General features: G+C 40.7%; 1 protein-coding gene across 2 annotated transcripts in view; it reads left to right on the top strand.

Annotated features, from left to right (window-relative positions):
• Positions 1-27,118, top strand: part of wnk4a (WNK lysine deficient protein kinase 4a) — a 46,648-nt gene extending 19,530 nt beyond the window's left edge. The window contains exons 5-21 of one of the 2 annotated variants that reach the window (XM_087844798.1): positions 304-461; positions 5,234-5,322; positions 6,676-6,895; positions 8,053-8,440; positions 9,040-9,182; positions 10,453-10,526; positions 11,977-12,112; positions 12,503-12,619; positions 15,247-15,420; positions 18,066-18,120; positions 18,410-18,541; positions 19,772-20,619; positions 20,923-21,010; positions 22,910-23,486; positions 23,861-24,066; positions 24,168-24,262; positions 25,418-27,118. In XM_087844798.1, coding sequence (XP_087700924.1) covers positions 304-461; positions 5,234-5,322; positions 6,676-6,895; positions 8,053-8,440; positions 9,040-9,182; positions 10,453-10,526; positions 11,977-12,112; positions 12,503-12,619; positions 15,247-15,420; positions 18,066-18,120; positions 18,410-18,541; positions 19,772-20,619; positions 20,923-21,010; positions 22,910-23,486; positions 23,861-24,066; positions 24,168-24,262; positions 25,418-25,420 — 3,503 coding nt within the window. In that variant the 3' untranslated portion in view covers positions 25,421-27,118. The remainder of the gene's footprint in view (positions 1-303; positions 462-5,233; positions 5,323-6,675; positions 6,896-8,052; positions 8,441-9,039; positions 9,183-10,452; positions 10,527-11,976; positions 12,113-12,502; positions 12,620-15,246; positions 15,421-18,065; positions 18,121-18,409; positions 18,542-19,771; positions 20,620-20,922; positions 21,011-22,909; positions 23,487-23,860; positions 24,067-24,167; positions 24,263-25,417) is intronic. The other variant, XM_087844799.1, reaches the window with a different exon arrangement.
• The last annotated feature ends 2 nt before the right edge of the window (positions 27,119-27,120 follow it).

Genomic DNA, 27,120 nt, shown 5'->3' with positions numbered 1-27,120 from the left:
ATTTGCAAATTTCTTGTCAGCTGAGGTTTTAACTGCATCAGGCAACTACTTTGAGCAGAAACTATTTGAGCAGAAACTAGCAGGTCATCTTGGCAGAAAGTTTAGCAGTTAAAAAACGAGACATAATACTACTAAGGTAACTGTTACATAAAAAGCTCACCTCATGTTTAAAGCTTGTTCTGATGCCATCAAAGTGGCAATCACACTGTCCAGTAAGGGTCCTTGACTCTTATTATGGCTCGTCAAGGATTTTAAATAATAGAACAACCTTTAAACCTTTTCTTCTCCCCTGACCCCTGACAGGAACACCTGAGTTTATGGCCCCAGAGATGTACGAGGAGAAATATGATGAAGCGGTGGACGTCTACGCCTTAGGAATGTGCATCCTGGAGATGGCCACATCTGAGTACCCATATTCTGAGTGCCAAAATGCCGCCCAGATCTACCGCAAAGTCACCAGTGTGAGTAAGGCAAAGACGAGGACTACCTCATTTCCCCCCATATTTAGTGTGATTGTCCACATGTGTTCTTCCGTGTGCATGCTGGAATTATTGAGGAACCAGGGTATCTTATTCGTACAATTAGAATTACGTAAAACGCACATGAATTGGGATTGAAATCATCATTACATCTATTAAAGGCTTAGTTTTGTCCATTACGACTTCAGCGTGCAGAAGTGTACTGTGTACCCTCCTGACACAGGATTGCACATGTTTTACTTAATGATTGCCAGGGTCTTTTACCAGCTGTTTAACCAGGCCTGGTTGTTGTTTCACGGGAATATTCCCTTGGCAATGAAAGTGTTTCATCAGAAAACTGAGGTGACCTATTGACACTGATGTTGTTAATTTTCTGTCTGAACTGATTTAAGCCTTGCAGAAAAAAATATTTTAACAGATTGCAGATGTTTTGGTGAATGGAATCTTTTTTCTTTCTTTTTTTTTTTTTTTTGCATTGGAATTTATCTGTCTGACGATGAAATGGGCTTTAAAGAAGTGGATTTTGAGAACGCAGGCTGATGTAGTTCAGGCTGTTCTTGGGGGGTGCCAAGCACATCAGTGACGCCACGGTGGGCGAGAGCAGGCGACTGTAGAATTATATGTTTTGGAAAATGTGTCTCACTCCTTACTCCACAAAGAGGCCTGTTTCTTTCTTGTGTGTCGCGTATGCAAAGCAAACGGCGTGTCTGACGGAGGCTGGAAAGTGAGAAAGTGACAATGCCAACAAGCCGTAGTGCTCCTGGCTCCTCCACAAACAGGAGCATTATGTGGAGAAGCTTAGGCATACATCATGATGAAAAAAAACAGTCATTAGCTGCTGTTTTTTATGATTTGTTAATGCTTTGTGTTTATGTGGAGCTGAAGTCACCTGCTATTAAAAAGGCCTGCAGTAACCAATATAGCGTGACATATGAAAGGCAGGACAGACGGGCTTCTGTCGTGACTGTTTACAGACTCTCCTTGTTCAAGTATACACCAAGTAAATGGATAGAAACGTGCTTTCTCGTGTACGCTATATAACCAACAGTATGTGGTTGCTTGTGCATTTTACACTTATTTTTATCCACTAGGACTTCCTTATTTCATTTTTGTTATTTTCTTCCTAGGGCTGTGCGATATGACCAAAGTCTCATATCCCGATATAAGAATTCTATCGTCTGATAACGATATAAATCACAAAAATGTAAAATTTTCTGTAAATTCTGTGAATCTCGGGCAGCTCGACTTGCGTGAAGTGTTTCCAGCTGCGCGTCCTTTACCCGGAGTCGAGTGTTTTAACCAAAGCATGAAATTATACAGTTTTAGACATAAGTTGTAACGGCTGCCTTTTTCTTTGTATTTATTACACGGCGTGTTGCGGGTCGTTTGAGTCTAAGGTTTATTTTTTTAGCACCTGGCGGCTCTTTTTTACTTCTCATCCATAAATAATCTGCTCTTTCGCGTGATTCAGTTTATTGTGAAAAATCTCAACAGGATCTTGAGCTTTATTGTGAAAGGTTTATGTGGAACATAAACAAGCGGGCACGCGAAGGTGTTGCTGTTGCTAACGACAACGCATAAAAACAGGCGCTTGTCTGTCTGTAGTGTGGTTATATTAAATATAAGAGAAAGAGGGAACTAAGAAATTAATATAGCCACTACAGTGACCATCAGAACGATGAAAAAATATTGCCGTAAAGAGTTTATTTTGCGACACCACGAAACAAACGATGGCGTAAAATGAAACGATAGATGTTTTTATATCGTCATCCGATATATATCGTTATATCAAACAGCCCTATTTCTTCCTGCTTTTTACACTTACAGTAAACACACCTGTTGGTTCAGCCATTAAAGCCCCCCCCCTCACCCTTCTTTGACAATTGGAGGATTACCAGTGTCAGAAGCTGCTTCTTTTGTCCGTTAAAGGTTTTTTGAACAGGCTGTTCTTCAGCATGATTAAATCCACATTTTTCTACACTGGTGAGCAAGAAGAGAACATTAATCATTAGGATGGAACAACCCCACTCCATCTGTTTTAAGTGATCTGCTGTATATGCCCAATTTGAGAAACTGCTGGAAACAATGACATCATATCTAGCAAGATTTCCTGGGTTTTGTGTTTGAGATAAAGAACTTTGTCTGGGGTCATTAATGATGATGCTATTAAACTCTTTCCTGCCAGATGTTTAACCTAGCTGGAGGGATTTGTTCCACGAGAGCACCAGTGAGGTCCGACACTGATGATGGCTGATAACAACTAGTTTGTGGTTGCCATTCAGGTTTATTTCAAAGCTTCTGTGCAGGCCAGTCAAGTTCTTCCAAAGCAGGAAAGAATTTTATTAAACAGCTGCCTTTGTGCAGGGAGCCCTTGTGATGTTTGAGGAAGAATGGTCCAAAGACAAATAAAGTTAAATTATTACTGTATTAGATTAGGATTAAGTAAAGGGCAAACAGCAGGAACAGTGTATACAGTTACACAATCTGGACAAAAGTATTGGATAACACCTCTTAATCTTAATCCTTAATTCAGGTGTATAAAACCAAGCAGCCAAGCAGTCTGTCTTTCCAAACAACTGTGAAACACTGGCTCGTTCTAAAGACTTCACCGAATTCAAAACGTTGTAACGTAATACTGTTACTGTTATAACATATCAGTTAATGGAATTTCTTCCCTCCTACATATTCTGTGATCAGCTGTAAATGTAAAGGTAACCAAGTGCTGAGCCCCTCATCTCATATCCACATTAGCACAAAAACTAAAAAAAAAAAAAGAGGAGCTTCATGGCATGGCTTTCCATGGCTGCACAGTTCCTGCAGGTGTAATGTACTAATGGTCCACCACTTTTGTCCATGTAGTGTAAATTATATAGAAACAAATGTGTATAGTAAATTGAAGTTAATACTGTAGTGAAGTCATAGTAGGAATAAAAATATGTACAGAATTCATTCAGTATTTAAGGAAAGCACCTCATCAAAATCATTGGAAAGAATCTGTGTGGTCATTATAATTAGCCTTTCATACAATGGCTAATACGATTAATAGCACCTCCGAAGGGGCAAGCTCCACTGGTTGTTAAATACCTGAGACTCTCTGCTATTTGTTTTTAGAAGTAAAGAAGAGTCTTTGATGTGAGGTGAAACATCTTCATCAATACAAAAAGTCCAGTTGCCTTCTTTTCAAGCATTTGAGATTAACATGGCTTGTATGACTGAAAGCCTATAGAGACAAACTAATTAACTAATGATAATATGTCTTCAGATGGCAAGTGTTTGTATTGCAGTAATGTTCTGATGTCCTTAAATTTGTCTCTAATAAATAACCTTTTCATCTTCATTATTACAAATTAATAAAATCTCAGATAAAACTAAACATTTTTTTAATAATAAAACAAAGCTGAAGCAAACAACCTGTCTGGAAAGTGAACTGAAGAAGAAAAATGAATTAAAATTAGAAAACAGTAGTAAGTGTTAGGTATTTTGGTCTTATAGTGTTTTTCCTCCTTAGTATACTTGAATGTTTTGTCAAAGAATACCACACTTTACTTGTAAGACATAACCACGCTTTGTTCTCATATCTGTGTAAAATAATTTGGGTTCACTGATCGTTAATTTCCTAACAACATTAAAATCTGACCCACAAACCAAAGTTAATACAAGCGCAGTGTGTTTCTCAAGCTCTTATCTACATGTAGACTGCCGTCGCCACCGGAAAGGAGCTGAGTCACAAATTAGATTTGGATCTAGGGAAAATGGATTTACTCTCAAGGTGCCTACACAGTATGAGGACACTGCAGCAGAGTGCTCAAACAAACAAACAGCATGTCTATAACTGCAATGAAGCACACTATGTTTGCACTGGCATGTAGTTGGGATGCTTTATCAAAAGAATGGAAAAAAAAAAAAAAAAAACCCAAACCAAAAATTCAAATAGGAACGGCGTTACTGCGCTGTCTCTCCTCTCAAAGCTCTGGCATTTGCCCCACTTAAACAGGCAGCAGGAGTATACATTGAAGTTCTTTGTGACCCTGATTAAAGAGAACGAGTTACATGCAGTGACATGTCTGTCTTTAAATGAGATAACAAAGTGTACCACTCAGCCTTTTACTGGTAAATCAAATTATTTAGGTGTTTGGGTGCATCATTGCGTTGCTTTGGTATCTGCTGGCCAAATGACCTTGGTTACTCCTTTCTTATCTTTGTTGTTACAGGACTTGGAGCTCTGCTGTAATCTGTACACAGACTTATGCACATACTGATGATAGCATTTAAAAGAGCTCCCTTATTTCTTATTACTGAAAAGTCCTACCCTAATAATTTTGCGATAAACTCCATGGAAACAGCAACTGTTCTGAGTTAAAAATAAAAATAAAAATAAAAATCGGTGCAAGGATTGGTGTAAGTTAAAGGGAAAGGAAAGAAGGGAGAGCATTGCTGGTTTTTTTTTGGGGGGGGGGTTTTTTTCATTTATCCTGAGCTCTTGGTTTTGTTCTCCTCTGGTGTTGACATGGTCGCAAAGCCAAATGTCATGCTGGCTAGTGGCAGATGTCACAAAGCAGACAATACATCAGACATGCGATGCAGGCGGGAGCGGCTGTCACCGCTTTGATCCGATCGTCTCAGAAGGAGAACTGTGGGAGGAGATCATTGTTGCTAACTTTCTCTGCATAGAGCTCCAGTCTGTGTTCCCTCCTACACTTTTTATTAAGCCTAATAGATGAAATTAAACTCTGTGTTCTTATCTGTTTGCACAGGGCATTAAACCTGACAGCTTCTATAAAGTCAAAGTCCCAGAACTTAAGGAGATCATTGAGGGCTGCATCCGTATGAACAAAGATGAAAGGTAACAATGAAAGTACACACTTTATTATTTATATCATCTTTTCTGCTCTTCACTATTTTCAATTATTATGTTACACTATGCTTCAGAAAGGACATACATGATGTCTAGAGGACTTTAAAAAGCCTTAAAATGGCCTAAATTATACAAATTGAGAACCACAGGTTCTGACTTCTTAAACTTTCATCAATTGTTCTATGCAAGTTGAATTTCCTTAAATAAAGATTCATGCAATCACATCATAAAACCTTTTTTTTTTTAAGAATTCATATTTGTATATCCTAGCCTCCAGATGGCCACCTGAAGTGGCATTTGCCCTCACCGTTTGAAAACCACTGTGTTAAATTTAATTTTGATGGGTATTTTAGTCGTGACTCCTCTAATGTTTGAAGCACAAAAGCTGCTATTTTTTTCAGCACATTTGCAGTGAGGCTGCATTGTGGGCAGTTTGTACTCCAATTCATGCTCAGTACCGAGTCACAGTTAATCTCATAAACACACAGCCATGACTGATTTAGTGTGCTGTAATCTGTGAATTAAGTGGACTGATATGAGATGAACATCTGAAGTAAAAATCTTTAAATTACACAAAATCTCTGTCTGTGTGTCTGTTTGTTGCCTTGTTCACAGACTCCTCATAGACCTTTAACAGTTGACCAACCAAGCTTGGGGCACAGGTCATCTTAGGCCCCTGAAGCCTCTTACATGACATCATGTTGTTAGTTAGCAAAAGGCTAAAATTGCCCATTTTTACCATTTAAGCATCTATAAGACCTTACAAAAGCATTGTATCAGTTATTTCACAACAGTAACATCCCATTTCTATAAAAAAAATTAATAATGCATGATCATTATGAGGCCATTATGATGGTAGTGATGACATTTAGCTAACAAGCTAAAATGCCCCCTTTATAGCATTTATGCACATGCAACACTTAATTTCATGGGAATAAAATCTCATTTATTGTCACAAAAGTTGAAATATGCATGCCTAAAACCCACATAGTAACTAAAATTACCCATTTTTAGCATATAAACAACATTGAGCAGATATTACTGTACTCATGGGCATATATCAGTGGTCAAAAGTACATTTACTTGGAAGAAAGTATATTTTAGCATTTGATTTGGATTTCAATTGCAAATTAATTGCAAGTTACTTAATTTATTTTAAACAATTACAAAGAAAACTTTGTAAAACGTCTTCAGTTCATCTCCTTTATATCTCAAGTTTTTTTGTTTGTTTGTTTGTTTGTTTGTTTTTAAACTGAAGTGAAACTAGTTTCGGATGTTATGAGAAATTACCTTGCAATAGCAACCCTAAGTGCGATAAAACAAATTACTTTCTCTCTATAGGTACACCATTCAGGACCTTCTGGATCACCCCTTCTTCCAGGAAAACAATGGCGTACATGTGGAGTTGGCAGAGGAGGATGACATGGTGAAGTCAGGCCTGAAGCTGTGGCTGCGCATGGACGACACCAAGAAGCTCCACGGGAAGTACAAGGACAACAACGCCATCGAGTTCCTCTTCGAGCTCTACAAAGATGTGCCTGAGGAGGTGGCACAGGAAATGGTAGGTTGGCACGTGAAGAAAGGATTTTGTGAGGTCAATATTTGCTGCTTTACTGACCAGGTTTGTAACAGATGTTGGTGAGGAAATGGAGTAACTGATTCCTGATCAGCAGATAGAGGCCAACTTAGCCAACTTCCACGTGCTCTCTGCATCCCAATCTTCATTTACGATTTTAGGGTTTTTTTTAGGTTTTCCAAATGAAGGGTGGATCAGGGTCCTCAATGCAACAAAAACCTAATTTGGACACTAACGTGATTAGAAAGACAACTAAAGGTGGATTCAGTTGTAATATTTCCAGGAGCGATTTAATCAATCTTTCTTCTAATTGGATGCCCCTCACAAACAATAGGTTTAAAGAAGATATGAGAGGGATACCTGTCCTATTATTGTGGCCTTAATATTCAAAGCTTGGTTATGTTTAACATGATAATCCTGAACTGTAACAGAATAAATGTGACAGAAAATTAGGAAAAGCTTAATAGATTCAATTTAATTAGAGTTGTATGGGGTTTGACTCTTAACCCTAACAGTGAAAGCACATGCACCTCAACATCATTGTGGTTCTTTTACCTTTCTGTTGATATATCCACTGCAGCTCCTAAGGAGAACACCTTGTGCACTATGTTAAGGTCACAGCTCACCATTTAATTATCAGTGGTTCGAAATGGGAGAGGACGTCTCAGGAAGCAGCCGTAATCGTGTCTTTAATAATATAATGGCTCCTACACTTATTACACAACCTTATGTCCTCCATAAAGGTCACTTTTAATGAGAATACAAGATACAATTCCTTACCTGTTTACCTTTTTGTGGCAGTTTTCATCAAGATCAAATTTGGTATCAGCAGGGGACATCGTGCCAGGCTGATCTGCTGTAATCTGACTATGTGTTGAGAGGTTGTTACGGACTCGGTGTCCCACTCTGCTGAACTGGATGTCACGGGAGGCTGTAAAAAATGCCAGATTGTCAAAAGAATGAGGCCTATGTGTTTTCCTTTTTGTAAAAAAAAATAATAATAATACAACACTGACTTTGCATGTTTATAAAACTCTCAGATAATGTCACAGCCTGCATAAGTAGGTCATTAAATGCAATAGAGCTGTATTAGCACTCATATGCATGTTATACCCTGACCATTTCCCTGTGCTGTTATGCAGGTTGTGCTTGGCTTTGTGTGTGAAGCAGACTTCAAACTAGTAGCGAAGGCTATACGCGACCGAGTGACGATCATCAAGCGTCAGAGAGAGAAACTGAGGCGGCAGGCCGAGGAGAGGAAGAAGAAGCAGGCGCAAGAAGCCATAGAAGAAGAACCGGAGCACCAGCCGGCTTCGCCCAAGGTCAACGATGTTGTTGCAGCAGATTCCCCCGTCCCACCCCTGACACCTCTAACACCTTTGACACCATTGACACCACTGGCCCCAGTTTTGTCCCCCGTCACCAGCTCTGTGGACTCTGGCGTCAGCACCCACTACCCTGCAGAGCCAGAGGAGCCCGAAGTTGACCAGCACTTTCAAGTTCGCCACAACAGCCTGTCTTCTGCTAACTGTAAGCTGTCTGATAACACATCCATATACTGTGAAAAGTTAAATGTTTGCATGCACTGTGCAGTATGCAGGATTAATGTAAATGCTGTCCCTTATGAATTACTGTGGAGGAGAAGAGTGAAATAGAAAAATACTCAAGTAAAGTACATTAAATTTTTGTTTTGTTTTGTTTAAATTCTTTTCTTTGCTGTTCTTAAACTCCAGAGACATGTTTTTCACTGCATTAGCTGCACAAGTGCGCTTAACACGAGGCTTTTCTGATGTCAACGCACGTGGGAGAGATGCAGAGAAAAGTGAAACTGTGGTTAACTAAATTATTCAGGCCCTGTAGGTCTTATTCCATGGTGCACATGTGCTGTGCTGAATGTTTCTCAGCTTTTTACTCCTGTTTTAGAGACAGCCATCTGATCTCATTTAAATGTATCCAGAGCAAATCTATTCCACGGTGAAGCCCTTCAGATTTTTCTTGTTTATGTGTTTTGTGCATCTCAGGCTGGGGTCATTAGAGGTGTGTGCAAGAATGCACAGAGTACAGATTGTGTCAGTTTTTTAGGCCACAGCGGGTTATGTGCTAATGGTCGATGTGCTTTGTTGAAACAGCTGACTGCGAGACGGACGGCTATCTGAGCCCCTCTGGTCTTCAGGATCCGCTGGAGGCCGGCAACGTCGGCATGCCTGCGAACTCTCCCACCACGCATCCCAACCCCCCCGCCGTAAACGGTATCTCCCTCCGCTTCCCCTCGGTGAGTGGTATCAATAAAGAGCTTGTTATAAAAGGAGAAAGCTCAGGGTGGTAGAGGGGAGGATGATTTTGAAGACTTTACAAGACCGCCTCTTTCATTAATCTCTCCAATCCAGGGCTGACACATAATTTAAAAAAAAAATTAAAGGGCAACACAAACCTTTTAAGAACAGCTTTAAATGCAGAACTATAGTTGAGTTGAGTTTTTTTCTCTTAATTTCAGTTTCTTAATGATAGTTTTTATTACTAAACTGTTTTAACACTTAACTTAAACCTGTTACTTTATAAAGAGATCCATCAGTCATTGACGACTTATCAGCAAAGCAAGACATTTTTATTAATTTAGTTCGATTCAATTCAGTTTCACTTACATAGTGCCAATTCACAACAATCAGCTCAAGGTGCTTTATATTGTAAGGCGGGCTGTTCAACTCCAGGCCTCAAGAGACGGTGTCCTGCAGGTTTTAGATATCACCTGAATCAGATGATTAGTTCATCACCAGGCCTCTGGAGAACTTCACGACATGTTGAGGAGGTCATTTAGCCATTTAAATCAGCTGTGCTGGATCAAGGACACATCTAAAACCTGCAGGACACCGGCCCTTGAGGCCTGGAGTTGGACGCCCCTGTTGTAAGGTAAAGACCATACAATATTAGAAAGAAATCCCAACTATCAGATCTATGATCAATCTTGGTGACAGTGGGACGAAAAACCTCACTTTTAACAGGAAGAAACCTCTAACAGCACCAGGCTCAGGGAGGGGCAGCTATCTCCCGCTACTGGTTGGAGGGCCCAGAGGATGAATTAAATATTTTTCTTCAAGTCAGGATTTATTTTGTTTTATAGTTAGCGCATGCAAGATGCAATTTTTGGGCCATGTTGCTGAATAAATATAGGTAGACTAAGAGTTTAAAGACATGCTAGCAGCTTGTGCCTCAGTCTCAATTGAAAGTAATTTTTCTAATATCATGTTCATTTTAAATCAGAAAGTGAAAAGATCTGTGATCATCTTTTTCCCATATTTGATGCATAAATATCACTTTCTCTAACTAATCAAATTTCCTCTAAAGTTTGCGTTTATATAGTCATGAAATCAATATTTTACAAGTTAAAATGTAAACCCAAAAATAATTCAAATTTAGTCATAAGCATTGAGATAACTGTTTTAGAGTGAGTACTTTCCTCACCTAACATCACATATAACTACAAAGAAAATGAACACAGTCTTTTCCCATGTTTATCTTACCACATTCCTGTTTTCTATTCCTAGAGTATTGCTGTCTCCAACAACATAGAACATGGCAATTCAAGGCCTACGAGTGGCTTCAACTCCCCCGTGGACAGGTAAATCTGTCGAGCCTTTCTGTCCTCCCCACTCTGCCGTTTTATTTGCTGTTAAAGGAACAATAGAGTCTAACAATTCCTGCCTAATTTAAGTAAGAAACCTGAAAATCAATGGGAATCTTGTAGAAATGTCTTTTCTTTAGATCCCTTCCTCCTCCACTCCTGTGGGGGTTTCAGGCTTGAGGCTATAGACAGACTCTGCTGGGTTTTTTTTATTGCAGAGAGGCAGAATGGACCCTTGAAGATTTCTGTTTTTTGACTGTGTGTCAGATGTTGTAAAGGCCTTGTTTTCTGTGCTGGTGGGATATTAGTGATGTCAGGTTTTTTTTTTTTATCAGCATGAGTGCACACAATGTTTGAGCACAATGTTTTTGTGTGTGCGAGTGTTGTGGAGGATGTTCACCTTGGATTTAACACTTTAAGAGGATGATATATCTATTTTTGGGGGGTTTTTTTAGTCTATAGAATATAAGAAAATGCTGTTTTCGTTGCTTAACACACCTCAAAATACACAAATTTGATCTAAAGTTGTGATTTTATTTTGAACCTAATATGTTTAATACAAATTATGTCATCTTCCAATTTATCAAAGCTCTTTTTAGGATAAATAAAGTGATTTTCAGGCTCTTTCACCATCATCTTAGTTCCCTTTTTCGATTAGCAAGGAAGAGGCTGTATCTAACATGTCTACTATAAATTGAAGCAAACATCAAGAGGGGATTGATTGTCATATTTTGCAACAGCCTGGTTATGCACTGATTAGCATCCAGAACACACTCCCAGTTGCTTAATTCTTCTGAGAAAAGCCCTCGATAACTGATGACCCAAACTGCGTGTCACAAATAACAAAGAAAACAAAGGTTTGCAGCATCGCCACAGATGTTCGCCTGTTTCTGTCTGATTTCTGTGTACTCAGTGTCTGAAGGTGAACTAAAGTTACCTGTGAGGTGGAGGTTTTTAAATAGGGACGGGTGGGTGCTGCCAGCCAGTAGGCCTGTAAATGTTTGCAGCCTGTGCTGGGGAGGTGGATGGAGGGGTGGGGGGGGGGGGGTCTGTTACCACAGTGGTCCAAAAAAAGGCCCATGAGATGCAATTAGCTGAACCAAACCTTTTTATAAAATACCCTGAATGTTCTGCAGTTCTCTGAAACCTAAAACTCCTGTATAAATGTTACAGGTCGCACCGACACGTTGCCTTCCCTGGATAAACACCAGCTTCTTGTAGACTCTGTTTGTACCCCAGAGACATGCCACTGTAACACATCAACCCTTTCGTCGACAATTCAGAGTGTTTATTTCTATGTGCCAACATAATCAGTCCTTGTGGATATTCAGATCTCTACGTTTGTTCTAGATGATGAATTGGCTTTAAAATTGCTTTACAAGGAATTTATCAGTGGTTTCTTAGGGTGTGTTTTCTAACTCATAGGATTTTATTTTTTTTTGTACAGCTACGCGTCTGATGTGACTTCAAGCCTGAGCGACGGCTACGAGGGCCTATCGGAGAAGAACGAGAAATCAGTGGCGAGACGAACGGCTGCGAAGCTGTTCAGGAGGAGGGCGCGCTCGAGGCTTCGCATCATCGGGGTACAGTAAATCAAATGTTTGCTTTAATTACAGCACAGCAAATCCTTTTTTTTCCTGCACATAATAAACAAATAAATCAAACTGGCCTGAACTGAATTAGCGGAGGAAATTTATTTATGAGTGAGTGGTGAGGCACCACCCTAGTTATGTAACGTTATCAGTAGCAATGCTGCTCTTCCCCCGGCGACCGCAGTGCATTGCTTTTTTGATCAGGACATTCTGCGGTCGTTTAATGAGCCTGTTTGGATTGGCTGCAGAGACAAACGCATCATGGATAACCACATGTGCCTAAACAGTCTGCTACAGTAGAGTCTCATACATGTGCACAAACATGTTGTAACTCCTGCTTTTAGACATGTCATCACCATTGATCCTCTCTGTCTCCATCAGCTCTCTGATAAAGTGGACCGGGTGGTGGAGTGCCAGCTGCAGACGCACAATGACAAGATGGTGACCTTCAAGTTCGACCTGGATGGAGATAACCCAGAAGACATTGCTGCTGTCATGGTGAGCCATTATCTGTGCTTAGCCACTATATATATAAAATTATCAAACGGTCATCTTTTGTTACATTTCTCTTGTTTTTATTAGGTTTTTTATAACTTTATTATGTTTATACAACAATATTTTTCTTTAGTCAACTGGTCACATGGCAGAAAATCATTGCATTTAGGCACATAGACATTGTATTTCAAGAACTATTGATCTACTGGGATTTTCCCACACAAACATCTTTAGAGTTTATGGAGGATAGTCTGAAAAAAGGTAAATGGCCTGTATTTGTATAGCGCATTTCTAGTCCCTAAGGACTCCAAAGCACTTTACACAACCAGTCATCCACCCACGCATTCACACACTGGTCATCACAGCCACTCTGGGGCGCACTGACCCAGGCTGCCGGACACTGGCGCCACCGGGCCCTCTGACCACCACCAGTAGGCAACGGGTGAAGTGTCTTGCACAACGACCGAGACTGTACGAGCTGGGGCTCGAACCGGCAACCTTCCGATTACAAGGCGAACTCCCAACTCTTGAGCCATGATCCCCCCATCAAAACAAAAAGAGGAAAAATGCAGACAGTAGCAGTTGGTGTGGGTGAAAATGCCTTGTCAAAGCCACAGGTCAGGAGCATACCAATTGCTCTTCTGCATACGTTGTTACATCTGAGGTCTGCAGAAGAGCATCTCTGAACGTAGCAGAAGACCACACCGGGTGCCATTCCTAACCTGTCGGCTAAAAACAGGAAACAGAAGCTACAATTTACATCCCCAAAATTGGACAATGCAAGATTGAACAAATGTTTCCTGGTCTTGTGAGTCTCAATTTTTGCTACAACCTTCAGATAGTACTATTACCTTAATTGGGCAGCTAATGCTTAAAGACCAAAGTAGCCATTTGTATTTTGTTGGCTGCTGTTTTGAAGCCTTGTGTTTGACATGCTGGCCTTTGCCATCTTGGTTATTTCTCTTACATGAGAATTATAAGCTAGGATTGGATCTGACTGAGGAAACACGGGACACTGCACACTCGTCTATTTATGCTAAGTGAGAATAAACTTGCAAAAATCCAGAGCACGCTTTATTAACCAAGATTTGAACCTAGCAAATGAGACCATAAACTCAGTAGGAATTTCTTTACTGCAGTAATAAGTCGAGTAGAAAGTGGGCAGTTTTGCCATCTGTACAATGTGAGTTCTTTTTGCAACCACAGGAGTCGCCCCCTACTGGGCGTTAGAAAGAATGTCTGTTTGAGGCACTACTTTTTCGACTTTTATAAACATTATAAGTGCTTGCTACATCAAATAAGAGTGTAGCACTAGAATCCCTGAGAAATAATAATTTTGATTGATTTTTAATTTTGCTTATGATTTCTATAAGTATCTGAAATTTTAAATGTTAATTGTACTTCATTCAAATTAGAAAAAATGTGACACAAATTAAACAAAGCTCAGCATTCATTTACTTGAAACATTTATATTTTAGCATTTTAACCACTTGATCTTTGCTAGCATACCAGTGACTGAGTCATTACAGACCTTTGGGCTAAAGCCAACAATCCCTAGTTAAGGGTAGGGAAAAAATGAGGGTTCGTGATGAAAGTAAGAGTTCTTCTTGGGGAAGGGAACCTCACATGAAGGTGCGATGAGACAGCATGTGCAGCAGCACTTTTTGTTCACTGGATGTGCAGTTTTCCTTCACTCTAAAAACACACTAGGCTTTTGTTTATTGCGTGTTGGCAAAGCAGGGACACTTGGCTTCACAGCAGCACAGTGGTTCTCAGTAGAGGGTTTAAAATGAGCTGAATTATGCCATGTTGTCGGGAAACGATGCTACGCCTCAGCCCACAATTCAGACACACTGAAAACTGCATGAATATGCAAAACTCCTCTAAGCATCTGCTACGTTGTGGATTTTGTGAACCCACAAAATAAACAAGCACTAGTGTACTATATTTACAGATTTATTGTATTACATGTTAAAAATATTTTATACTTTATTTCTTTTAATTAATACATTTTGGCACTTTACTCCACTTTAACTAAACAGCTGTCATCAGTCAGTGTTGCAGATCTAATTGTTATATAAAAGTCATAACATTACACAGACCAGTACAGAATAAAACTTTAAGTCATTTTATATTAATTAAATAAAATCCCCTCCACTTAAAACTACTGAAAAATACAATTTTAGTAATGAATAAAGACAAAACATATTTTTTACACCATCTTCTAGACAAAGAAGGCTAAATTTCATTTTAGTTTTTACACAAATTATATTGATTATATGTCAGAACTGAAATATCTGGTGATGGCCACTCAAGAAAATTGGACTTCACAAACTAATGGGTGATGTCACAGTGCCCACAACCATCTTTGATATACAGTCTATGTCTTTGTCTGTGAAAGTAAATTAAAAATGACTCAAATTTGTTATTTATAACACTTATTTTAAAAGCTAAAAAGTTTATTTATGAATGTTTTTTTTGGCTACAGCTCCTAAGAACCTTATTCATTCTGCACTATCTGGCGAGCTGCTATCGAGAAACTCTACCTGCTTTTCCTAACCTTGTGGCACTTTTGAATTTGACTAAGTGAAGTATCTGAATACATTCTCCGTGGTCCTTTTGCCATCTAGGTGCACAACGAGTTCATCTTGCCATCAGAGAAGGAGGGCTTTATCTACCGCTTGGGTGACATCATCAAACGAGCCGAGGCACTGTTTGCCAAACAACAGCCGGTCCACTCCACTGGGCACCGACTTGCCCAGCCTGCATTGCACGGAGGGATTAGCTCACTGTCGTCCTCACAGGTCAGAAACAGCACCTGCCCCTTTCCATAAATCTGCGCCACAGGATTGTTAGCTGAGAGAAAAAGGAAGTGATTGTGTTTTACAGTGCTTATTATCATAAATTACAACATCTCTCTGCGCTGATCAATGACAGACCCATAAATCTGGGACAAATGCAACACTTCAGAGTAATGTCCTGTCCACTGGTAATAAAAAACGTCACTGTCCACAGTCCTTCCTGAGGTTAACCCTTCAAGATTAAAGGTTGTTCTTAAGTGTTCTTAAAGCCACCTGAAGAAGAGCTTTCACTTAAAGTGTTAATATCATAAAACACATTAAATCATGTGTTTCCTTTTTTGTATTTGTTTCCGTAACCACAAATCCTTTCCACGGCTAACAACATAATGAACTTTCCAGCATATCTGCCCACAGGGAGTGGGTAAAATAATTTATGCTTGGATGAATTAAGCTTTTATGAATCCAGGTTTTGTTAAACTGTAAAATGAACTGACTTGTTGGGAGCAGTGTAGTCCCCGTACAAGATATGACCTAATGTGTAACAGGTACAGCTTGTCCACTTGTGGAGAATCATCTGTTCTGCCAGGATATTTTCCACTTCCACAAGAAACAACCATTCTTGTCCCTTTGGTAAAAAAATATGATCATAGAGATTGAGAAATAATGGGCAAAAAGAGGGAAGTTAGAGCCATAACTACTATTTACCATCTATTTATCTTGTTTCCAACATAAAAATGGGAATTGTTCAATGACAAATACACCTGATACTTGAAAAAGCTTCTAAAGAAAACTGTGTTAATGTGAAAGCATTTCCAGTTGCTGCTTATGGAATATTGTTTAGGAAAACAATGATGTTTTTCTTTTCTTTTCACATTAATATCTGGACAAAGATCTCAGGTTCAACAGAACACTTTGGCCTGGTTGAGTTTAAGTTTATAGCTTCACTTTTGATGTGTATTGCATGCGTAGCCACATCCCCTTACAGCTGAGAGATAATATGACTGCAGTCCTAAATTGTCAAGGGGGAAAAAAGAAAAAGAGAAAGAAAACAGACCAACAGGAAGTCAGGAAGAGACTGACAAGCCCAGAAACTCATCTGTCCACAGCGCCTCTACTCTGGCTCTTGTAATGCTGAGGTGGGGCATTGTGCCGGGACTCTATTAATAAATTCTATAAATGGAGATTAAATCCCTGGAAAGTCCTGCTTGTCTAGCTGTTCTTAGCTCACTCTACATACCAGTGGACAAACAAAACAAAAACAGCACTCGTGCGATTTCTGCTGTGCACTCTTTACCATTTCACCAGGTTAGTTTAGCTTGGTGGACACGGCAGCACTGAAAAATGACTACAGAGGAGGCTGGAAACACCTTTAAAGGATGTAATAATATATAAATTAAATCCAAGAATAAAAATACTAGTGAGTTTGTTCACCCAGAACACACTATCCTGTAGATTTTGTTTGATCTATTTTGATCTTACGTGAGCCAGGCCAGTGAATATCCCTGTTCTACTACTTAACTACTACTACTTATTCCTGAGATATTTCAGTATACGAAAAAGTAAATGAAAAATCGGTCAACATGACTCTTTAGAATTAAATTGTAAGTAGTGAATTTGTAAAATTACAGAAATCTAATACTTATTTACTTTGGTGTAGTATGAATGGCCTTGGGGAATGTCTGTATTAGTAGAAAAAGTTGTAAAACTTATGAAAATAGTTTTTAAAAAAAAGTCCAAACTGTATGCCCTCCTCCACATGCTTCAAATTTGATTTTGGCTAGTGGGACTTATGTTTTACACCCCTGCTCTAAAACAAATGTGAGGGGATTAAAAAACTTTAAGGAAAGCAACTGATGTTTGCTTGTGTGCTTTTAACAGTCAAAATTCACAAAATAACTGCAGTTTTACAATGTAAAGTGATACAAAATCAAAAGGAAATAGAAAGAAGGTACTCAAAGACACACATGTTTTTAGTTGACTTGTTAGAGTAGGGGTGGGCAACTCCAGGCCTTGAGGGCCAGTGTCCTGCAGGTTTTAGATGTGTCCTTAATCCATGCAGCTGATTTAAATGGCTAAATTACGTCCTCAATATGTCTTGAAGTTCTCCAGAGGCTTGGTAATGAACTCATCAAGTCATTCAGGTGTGTTGACCCAGGGTGATATCTAAAACCTACAGGACACCGGCCCTCGAGGACTGGAATTGCCCACCTCTGTGTTAGAGTCTACAGAAAAGTGTCATTGCCTGGATCTCATGTCTGAGTTAGCTTATGAGGACTCCTAACAAAAAATAGCTTGAGCTTGAAAACATTTATTACAGACATCCTAAATTACTAAATGAGACTTTGAAATAATCAAACGAGGAGGGCCAAGGTCTAGTGTTTGTGTGGCTTGACACTCAGATTTGATGACTTGATGTTTTCCATCTTAAAAGCAGTAAATTAAGGTGTTCTCTTTGGCACCGTGATAAATGTAGACCTCAAACTAGCAGCAGTTCTCCAGTCATGCCTCTAACCAGCTATTAGAGCTAATCATCAAACTTGTGAAGGGGCTTTGAAGTGAGAAAGCAGGCCTTAATATCCAATACAGGACAGAGTGTTTCAGTGTTTTTGGAAGGAGAGACTGAATTTATCAAATGTGCTCTTTTACAGCCTAATCTGCACAATCACGCCCTGCCTCGAACACACTCGTCCTCTTCTCTGCCTGGTGAGTTTCACATGTTTTCTGATTAACTGAATTCATCCATTAAATGGCAAACTGGATGATTTGATGCTCTTTAAGCAGAAAAAGATGGTAGGAATCTGAAAGTGAATCAGCCTCTAATTCTAAAAGTACCATCGTGTGTGTGTGTGTGTGTGTGTGTGTGTGTGTGTGTGTGTGTGTGTGTGTGTGTGTGTGTGTCTGAGATGCATGTGAGACTAACTTGCATTTCTTTGCCTATGCATGATCATTTGTGAAAGAGCATCGACTCATGCATGTTTGTGTCTCGTCTTAGACTGCAGTGTGGCTAAACCGAGTGTAGGGGTACGTGGCTCGCCACCATGTCCCAATGGAGAGGTCTCCAGTGCAGACATTACTTCACCTGTGCGACCTCTAATACGCTCACAGTCTTTCCACAACGCCCCAGGTAAATGGCTCTCCGCCCCTCCCTCCGGTCCCTGCGCGAAGAGGCCGAGCATTGTTTACTGTTTCAGCACACTGAAAAATTGTTACAGTCCTTTGGCATAGAATAAGTCAAAGCAAAGCTCAGCTACCTCGTAAACCTCCTCCCCTCCTCAGGGCCTGTTCTTGGTATTGTTCAGACATTCGCATGGCGCCATCCGCCATCACTACACCTCAAAGCCTTCGTCTGTCTCTGCTTCGCAGCAAGGCCTCCTGGGTAATTACCTCACCTGAAGGGCGCTTTCTAGCTTTTAGGGAGCTGTGAATGCTGTCACTGTAAAGCATGAGGGTTCTCCGCTCCTGCGATAGTCAGCAACATCTGCTTGCCAGAACAAACTCCTGCTGAATTTCCCTGTCAGAGACTCTCTCTTGAAAAGAGAGCCATTTAAAGTCACTTTAACTGCGCACATCCTTCACGTGCAACCGCATTGCCATCTGTACATCCTCATTCCCTCTTCTCTCGTGTTCCTTCTTTGCTTGACGTCTGGTGCATGGTTGCTTTGGTAATGCTTCTTGGCCACATTAGAGTGTTGCCTAACCTGTTTCCATCAGCTTGGAAAAAGTACAGGCTGGTTTGCATCATCAGCAACTGGAGGTGTGGTTTATAACTGTGGAGCCATTGTTGAGGTAGATGGCCAATCAATGGATGGGGCTGGGTACTGGCGTCCTAAGCTATTCCCCAAGGAGTGATGTAAAAATCTTGACTTCTTTAATCTGACAATTAGACCCACAGTCTTGTATACATACACACACGTGCATCCCATTTAAACTCCTCTAAAATGTTGACATGAAAGCCTCACTTGCTCCATTGATGCTAAATCCCTCAGGGCCATGTAAGCCTGGTGTGCAACTGCTCCAGCGATCAGATGCAATTATGGTCCGATGCTGCTTTAAACAAAATGTCTTTGTTCACCATGGAAGCCCATTATCTAAAAGGACGGGAAACATTTACTCTATGCTCCTCATGGTGATTATATTGGCAGGCGGGGAGAGGTAAGAATCAGACTGACAAAACGAGGAGAGGAAAGAAACGATATGATCGAACCTAACTCACTGGGTCGAGCACAAACAAGATCAATGCCCCTAATTTTAATATATTTTACATTGTACAACAACAGAAAAGGTTTTCTAATCTAGTCTAAGGTCATTTACTTGATATGTTGAATTAAGCTCCGCTTGTCTCTTTGTGTTCTAGGTTCTCCTCTTCATAATCAGCACCATCACCGCCCTACGTCTCTCCTGCCTAATCACCAGCAATACCACTTGCCCTTTATGAACCACACCCACTTTCCATTCCCATATCCAGGGTCTCCTGGTTCACCCAAGCCAGCAGGGATCCATCCTCCCCTCACACGTGTAGCCAGTAACCCCACCTTCCCCTCTGTTCCCTCCCCAACCCCGAACTCGCCGAGTCCTGTGAGTGAGACCCCAAGTCCTGTCAACACGGAATTTGTTAACATATCCCCTCCTGCCCTTCAAACTCCCACCATGTGGCCCCCCCACTCGCAGCCCCTTTTTTCCTTAGCCAATGTAATCTCCATGGCAATGAGCATGGCTCAGTCTTTTATCCCTCCTGCAGGCCTTCCCACCCAAGGGCTGCCCTCATATCCAAGCTTTCTCCCCCACCTACACAGTCATATGGCTCCACAGCCAGGTTACCCCTCTGTCTACCCTCAACCTTACCAGACTTCACCAGTAGAGGCCTCTTACCCTGCAGGGGGGATCCCAGTGCAGAACAATGTCTACTACAGCCCCGAGCATATGCCTCAAATGGATGGAGCTAATTTAACTCACAGCAATCCTCCACAGTGGCCCCATCCTGCCACCCCACCATCTATGGCTTCCACTCCTCCTCCACCTCCTCCTGCACAGCAGGTTGGACTCACCGGTTCCCCCAGCCGGACCCAGGAAAGGAGTCACATGCCCCCAACCTCAGCCCAAGCTCCAGCTCCAGCTAAACCCAGACCAGAGGTCTCCAGTTCGAATTCAAGTTCAAGCTCATCAGATCTTTCACCATCACCCCCGGAGAGCCCAGAAAACACTGTGAGTTATTTTAGTTCTGATTCTTCTAAAGCAATTTTTAATATGGGAGTGATTAGCTCATTAATCTTTATCAATAATTCTCATTAGTCATTTTTACATTATAGTTCTGAACACTTTATATGACTGCAATTTCTTCCTCACTGCATGGAGCTAATTAGAATAATTGAATGTAAATTAGCATGTAGACGGGGACTTCCATCACACTGATTTATTGGTTGAATTTTAAAATGGCATTTAATGAGTATCAGTCGTGTCTGGTCTGCTGCAGCACTTGTGCGAATAATATTTGTTCCCTCTGTTTAGTTATCATCTTTCAACAGCCGGTTGCACCCCGCTGTGCCAGAGAAGAACACAAGTACCCCCAAACCAAAAGCTTCTTCCCCCAAATCTGGTAAGAAATTATTTGCGTGTTCTCATGTTTTTCAAGCAGGTCTCTGCATCACTAAAAGGCCATAGCAGTGATGTTCAGCTTTTAAATAACTGGAGATCATTAACTACTTCATAAACAAACAATAATGTGATCAGCAACTGCACAAGCATAGACACCAACCTCATATAACAGATGTAGTTTCTTTTTTTTAAACTCTATATTTGTGTCATAGTTGCACTGGTTAACTACTAAAGAGTTCTTCTCCTGGGTACATAGTTTTATTTATTGAACAGGAAGATAGCAAGCTGTTATCCCGTGATTGATTTATAAGTATTACAAAAGACTAAAGTAAGTGTGATTTTGGGTTTGAAGTGGTTTTGAAAAGCGGTTCTCATATTCTGGCTAGAAGTTGCTCTCTGTTACCAGTTATAGTCCTACATCGCAAACCCTCATGCTAACTGTAACATAAACTTTAACCATAAAACCAACTCCTACCTTTCCTATCAGAAAGTTCTCACAAGATTTCCTAAGTACTACTCTAATACTCTAAGTAGTACTCTAAATCTCAACATGCTTTTATTAATATTTTATATATTTTGTCTTTGAGTGTTTAATCACTCACATATTTATGGATGAGCAGTTTTGAAGAAAACTGCAATCCAAAGTCTGCTTTTTCTGCAGAGCTACGCTTAGATAAGCACTTATCCAGAGAGTGTATCCTTGGAATTTTTCTTCTTTTCAAACACTGACTTTATTATTTCCTGCTCGTGACATGTTTATTGTACATTTGCTTTTTGAGTTTTTTCCTTCTGCAATCCTAGTTCCTTCTGTCTCTGCTGACATTATCACTTATTACTGGTGCCTCAGAGCTATTGCGTAAGCGCAAGTCTGGATTTAATGTTCCATTCAATATGAACACAAACGTAGGTGTTATTGCGGCCCGGCCCACTGACAAAGGCCAATCAGCGAGCAGCTGTGCCCATTAAAGGCCTCTCCTCCCATGTCCACACCTGACAGTATTTATACCCTCCTCAGAAGCCCATATTCAACAGAGTCCCTCTGTTTTAGTGGGCACAGACCCAGACTCGTTCTGCATTTACTGTAAGGAGGACACTCAGTGGGCAAATCGAAGCACTGCAGGCCTTTTAAAACCCTAAATTGCCTCCAGATGTGAGCACATGCAGTCACACTTGGGCTACATTCCATCTCGTCCTCTACACCCACCAATCCGTGACGAGTGTAAATCCCTGCGGAGTCACTTGTGGTTGTTGAAGGGTCTCTTAATTAAGTAGTCGGGTAGAAGTAGAATAGCAAGCTTGCCTCTCTCTGACAGAAACGGGAACTTCCAGTTAGCATCTGCAGTGATTTATCCCGCAAACTGATATCTTTAAGTGTGTAGCATTTTCTCCTTATATCCCCGGAGTAGCCGGGAACCGATCTACCGATACACAACTCTACCTCATGCTCCACTGGTGCAGACTTCCATGTTGGAGAGCCTACATTTAAAGCTAGCTGGTTTTAAACATCCCTTAATGTGGCGAGGCCTCTATTCAAACATGCAAGCAGAGTAAAAGTGTGTAAGGAGACCATGTAAGCAAACAATACTGGTTTAAACAGTGCTGTTAGCATTCAGAAGTCACAAAGCACACTGGAGAATACACTCTAACAAATTACAAACATTAAAAAAAGAGAATAAAAGAGGATGGGAAATAAAAGAATATAAATTTAATAGAACAATGCAAAAATGACCTTTTTCCTTGAAGTTAAACACATTAAAACAAGTGGCATGAGCAGTACAAAAATGTAAATTGTTAAACTGTACAGTGTAAAAAGGTTAGAGAACAGTTGCTGCTGTTTAGTCTATGATTAGCTGTGATTGACAACCTTTACATGTACGCATTTTCTTCCTCTACACTGCAGAAGTTCAGTCTGCATCAGTGACTGTTGGACGATTCCAGGTGACGCCCAGCATGGACATCCCTTTGCCTGATGCGCCTGCACCTGCAGCCCCCAAGCCCGCAGAGAACAGCAGCAACCAGTCGGAGAGCAGCACAGAGGAGCAGGTTGAGTCTGAGGCGAGCCTGGTCACCTCCCTCACAATGACCCCTCCTCACCCACAACCCCGCAAAAGTTCTTCGGGAGTCCAACAGGAGGCCGACGGGCAGGCTGGATGGGCAGTGAGCCAGGAGCAGCAGGAAGAGGAAGATGAAGATGAGGAAGAGGTTATCGGGGAACAGCCAAGGGGGAGGAGGAGAAGCCGTCGAAGGGCGTACAGCCTGAGCCTGTTGGGAACGTCTGCAGACAGCGGGCTCTCTGTGACGGCTGCTGATACAGAGGGGAGGCTGTGGGACGGAGCAGCGGACAGTCCACAGTACACCAATGCCCTTCACAATTTATGGATGATGACGTATAACCGCAGTGCTCCCTACCTAAGCAGTGATGACTCAGACAGTGAAGATGAGGACATGCTGGAAGAGCTTCAGGAGCTCAGAGAGAAGTAAGTGACACCACTTAAGATATTTAAGGTAACGTATAACAAAAAAGCTTTTTCAGGAACATTTTAAACTGTGTACCTAGACGAGCTACATTATGAGGGTTCATATCTGGCAGTCTTTTGGGTATCAAATTGAGTTTGAGAGCACTGAAAAAAAATTGTCTGTTTTGATATAAAGAATAACGAGGAGATGTCGAGATTTGCCAGACAAGAGAACAGACTTATTGTCTTTACTGTAAACAGATTGATTGTGTTTAGATAAAACCCCCCACTCTCCCAAAGTCATGTTCAAATTCAGTACATAACTTAATCAAAGACCTAAATTAAAACTCTGATTGAGTGAGTCTTTAAATGTGCTTCTTTTTGTCCCTTATCAGACATCTGGCAGAAGTTCTGGCTCTGCAGGCTGCCCAGAAAAGAGAAATTGAGGAACTTTATAAGAAGATGGGAAAGGTCCCCCCTCCGGGCATCGTCTCTCCTGCTGCTATGTTGTCCAGCCGACAGCGCCGCCTCTCCAAAGGAAACGGTTTTCCTTCGTCTCGCAGGAACAGCCTTCAGCGACTGGAGATGTTACCGCTTCAAGGTAACAAAGAATATTCCCTTCTTTATTAGAGTTATTATCATGTAAATATGCAACAGCTTCGAGTCTGAATGAGTTTTATAAGTCATGTACTGCTTTTTAAGGTATCATTAGGAGAAACTCTCTCGGAGGCAGCAGCAGTGGCTCGCAGGACAAACCTTTTAAAGGCGTCACTTTTGCCACAGACCTAAGTAGAATGGTGAGTCAGCACTTCCTTAACAAGCTTTTGATTATATGACAAATGAAACAAGGTGCAGGTATAAACAAGTTAAATTTAGCGATTGTTTGCACATTAATTAACATAAACACACAGGTGTAGCCATAAAAACGAATTCATGCCTTTATTTTAATGCCGTTTTTAAAACGCCATTAAATTCAAATTAAGAAAAAACTTCCAATTGAAATTCACATAAAAAATGTTTTTCCTCTGATTGTCCTCAACATGAGAGTGAGCTGAAATGTAAACGTGGTCCTCCAGTTGTTTATTAATGTGAAAACAAGAAAGCAAAAAATATTATTGTTGATCCAAATTAGATTGTCCCAAGTCTAAACCAACAAAGCCTGAACCACCAAGAGTAATCGTTATTCTCGTTGCCTTGACTCATTGGCCTCATATTTGTCACTAAACTTAAAAAGCATCTTTCCATTAAATCCCTGGATCTAAAACATAGTCTGTATGCAAAAGATGGCCATAGCTTCTGGGTCTGGAAAGTAAGGCCAATACTGAAGAGCCTTAAACTTGCATTATTTTTAATGGCCAGCAGGGGGCAACTCCTCCAGTTGCCTTCCCTTGATGTCTGACATCATGAAACACTCAATTACAAGTTTTGTGTCTTATTCAGTACAATATGATGTTCATTTTGTAAATTATAATACCACCCAGAGTCAGAATGGAGGATAAACCTGAGTTACATCCATTAGTCATTAGCCTACCAGTGTGCAGCGTCCATCGGTTTCTCAGATGGTTTTGAAAGCCATCTTCAAAACGGAGCCTTCACTTGCTAATAGGTCATGACTGCAAAAACACTTAGCTTGAGGCTTCAATTACTAATGGGTGATGTCACAATTGCCACGTGCATCTTTTATATGCAGTGTTTAGCTTAAACTGTTACATCCATTAAGGCAGCTAATGTGTTTTATCATCCAACTGTTACTGCTAACTGTTTCAACGCCTATAAAAACAGCCTCAAAGACTTGGTCCAACAGATTGAGTTACATTTTCTGACCTGAATGTGTAGAGGAGGCAAAAATGTCAGGAGAGGTTTATACTCTGTAGACACCCTTTAACCATTGTCCTCCATACACAACAAAAAAGCATTGTTCTAAATCGTATTCTTATATTTCACTTTTCTAGTAACAAACTCCAAGCCAAGCACGCCGTTATCTGGACTACCTCATCTGAAGTGTGACTGCAGTGGTCAAACCTGTCCCGTAGGAGGATCGCTTTAACCCTGGCACACCTATCTGCAAACCGCTCCCTGTCCGCCCATGGCCACTTACCTCAAATGTATAGAAACTCATCGCCAGTGGAGCTGGATTTACACAGGAAGTGTAACCTCCAGATTTCAGCCCATTATCTCGACCTGGTGAACTTGTTGCAGCTGAAGCACAGAATAGCAGCCAAGTGACACGTTCGTGTCTGCTCTTTGTAAATAAACTGTCAGATCCCAACGGTTCGGACGTAACCACCTTCATTCCAGGCTGCCGCAGTGCTCTGCACAGTGTCGCATCACGACATTATTTTTATCTTTTTGCCTGAACGCAGTCAAGCGGCGGTATGCCGTGCCGCAGCTGCAGAGTTGCAGCACTTTACCAGGATTTTGACGCAGAACGACAACAGTTGCTGTTTTCCTGCTTGTCTGATAGCTGTTAACCTAGTCTGAGCACAGAAATGTGAACAGTGAGGCTGACATACACACACACACACACACACTGACAGCTATTACACACCTCACTCGCTGTAGTTTGGTAAAGATGTCTCAGCAGCTGCACAGTGAACATTTTTTTTTGGTAGAACTGTGATCAATGCCTTCCAGGGGCTTCATTCAGTTATTTGTTGTAGTCTTTATCTGGCTTCCTTTAGTGATTTGGACACCTATGTTTTCTCTAGACTCAGCTTGAAGACGTTTGACTGCAATCACTGATAATTTCAGATGTAGTGAAGGTGATTTTTTTTTTTCTCCATTGTACAGCTGTGTAGTAAGATATCGTGTCCCAACAGTGAGAAATGTTGTACGATTCTTCAGCAAAAGGCAAATTTAGTTTTAAACACATGGGCAGAAGTTCAGTTAAATGGTGCACAAGTGTAAAAATGTTACGCATCACTTTCAAAATCTGGTAGCTGGTTTTAAAAAAAAAAAAGGAGGGGGGAATAGATGGTGAGAAAATCCACCTATACTTTATACTACTGAATTCCTGTTAACTGTACATGTGTATATAACGGAATTCATTTATAGATCATGTTTACAATTTAGGAGCAAATTAAATACTTCAGCTACCTTAATCCTTTCTCAAACAAAAGTCTGATTTGTCGCTTGTTCCAGAGATCAAGCACATTGTGCACTTTAGCAAGTCCACTTGTAGTTCTCAGTCATTTAACACAGTTGTGTGTAAAACTATTCACTCAAGCGAGAGCTGACGAGTTTTCCTGTCATTTTTTTCCCCATAAGAGAGGTAGATGATAATCTCCCGTTTCATGTTTGATCACAGAAGTGATGATCTACCCACCCACGGTTTTAAACAATGTCTATTTTTGTGGGGTGTAGAGGAATCAGTCAAAGCTGTGAATCTGTAGCTGTGGCCTTAAAATATTCCCATCACACACTGAATTTCTTGCCACCTAAACTCCCGAATCTTAATATATTCAAGGAAATAAAGTTTCTAGTCCAGATTTATTTGAATGTAAATATATAATTGTATTGCTTCCTAAAGCTGCTGTCCTGCCATGCTGAATCTGTGCCTTTCCCTAACAATGTCTTATTTTGCTCTTGAGATTTGGTGGCTAGATCCAACTCCATATATTAAATTTTGATGAAAATAAATGCGATTCTAAGTATT

Source organism: Neolamprologus brichardi, chromosome 8, assembly GCF_056152115.1.
Source record: "Neolamprologus brichardi isolate AB-2024 chromosome 8, ASM5615211v1, whole genome shotgun sequence".
In the NCBI taxonomy this organism is placed as follows: Eukaryota; Metazoa; Chordata; class Actinopteri; order Cichliformes; family Cichlidae; genus Neolamprologus; species Neolamprologus brichardi.
Note: the sequence above shows the minus strand (reverse complement) of the source record. Positions and strands in the feature narration are given on the sequence as shown.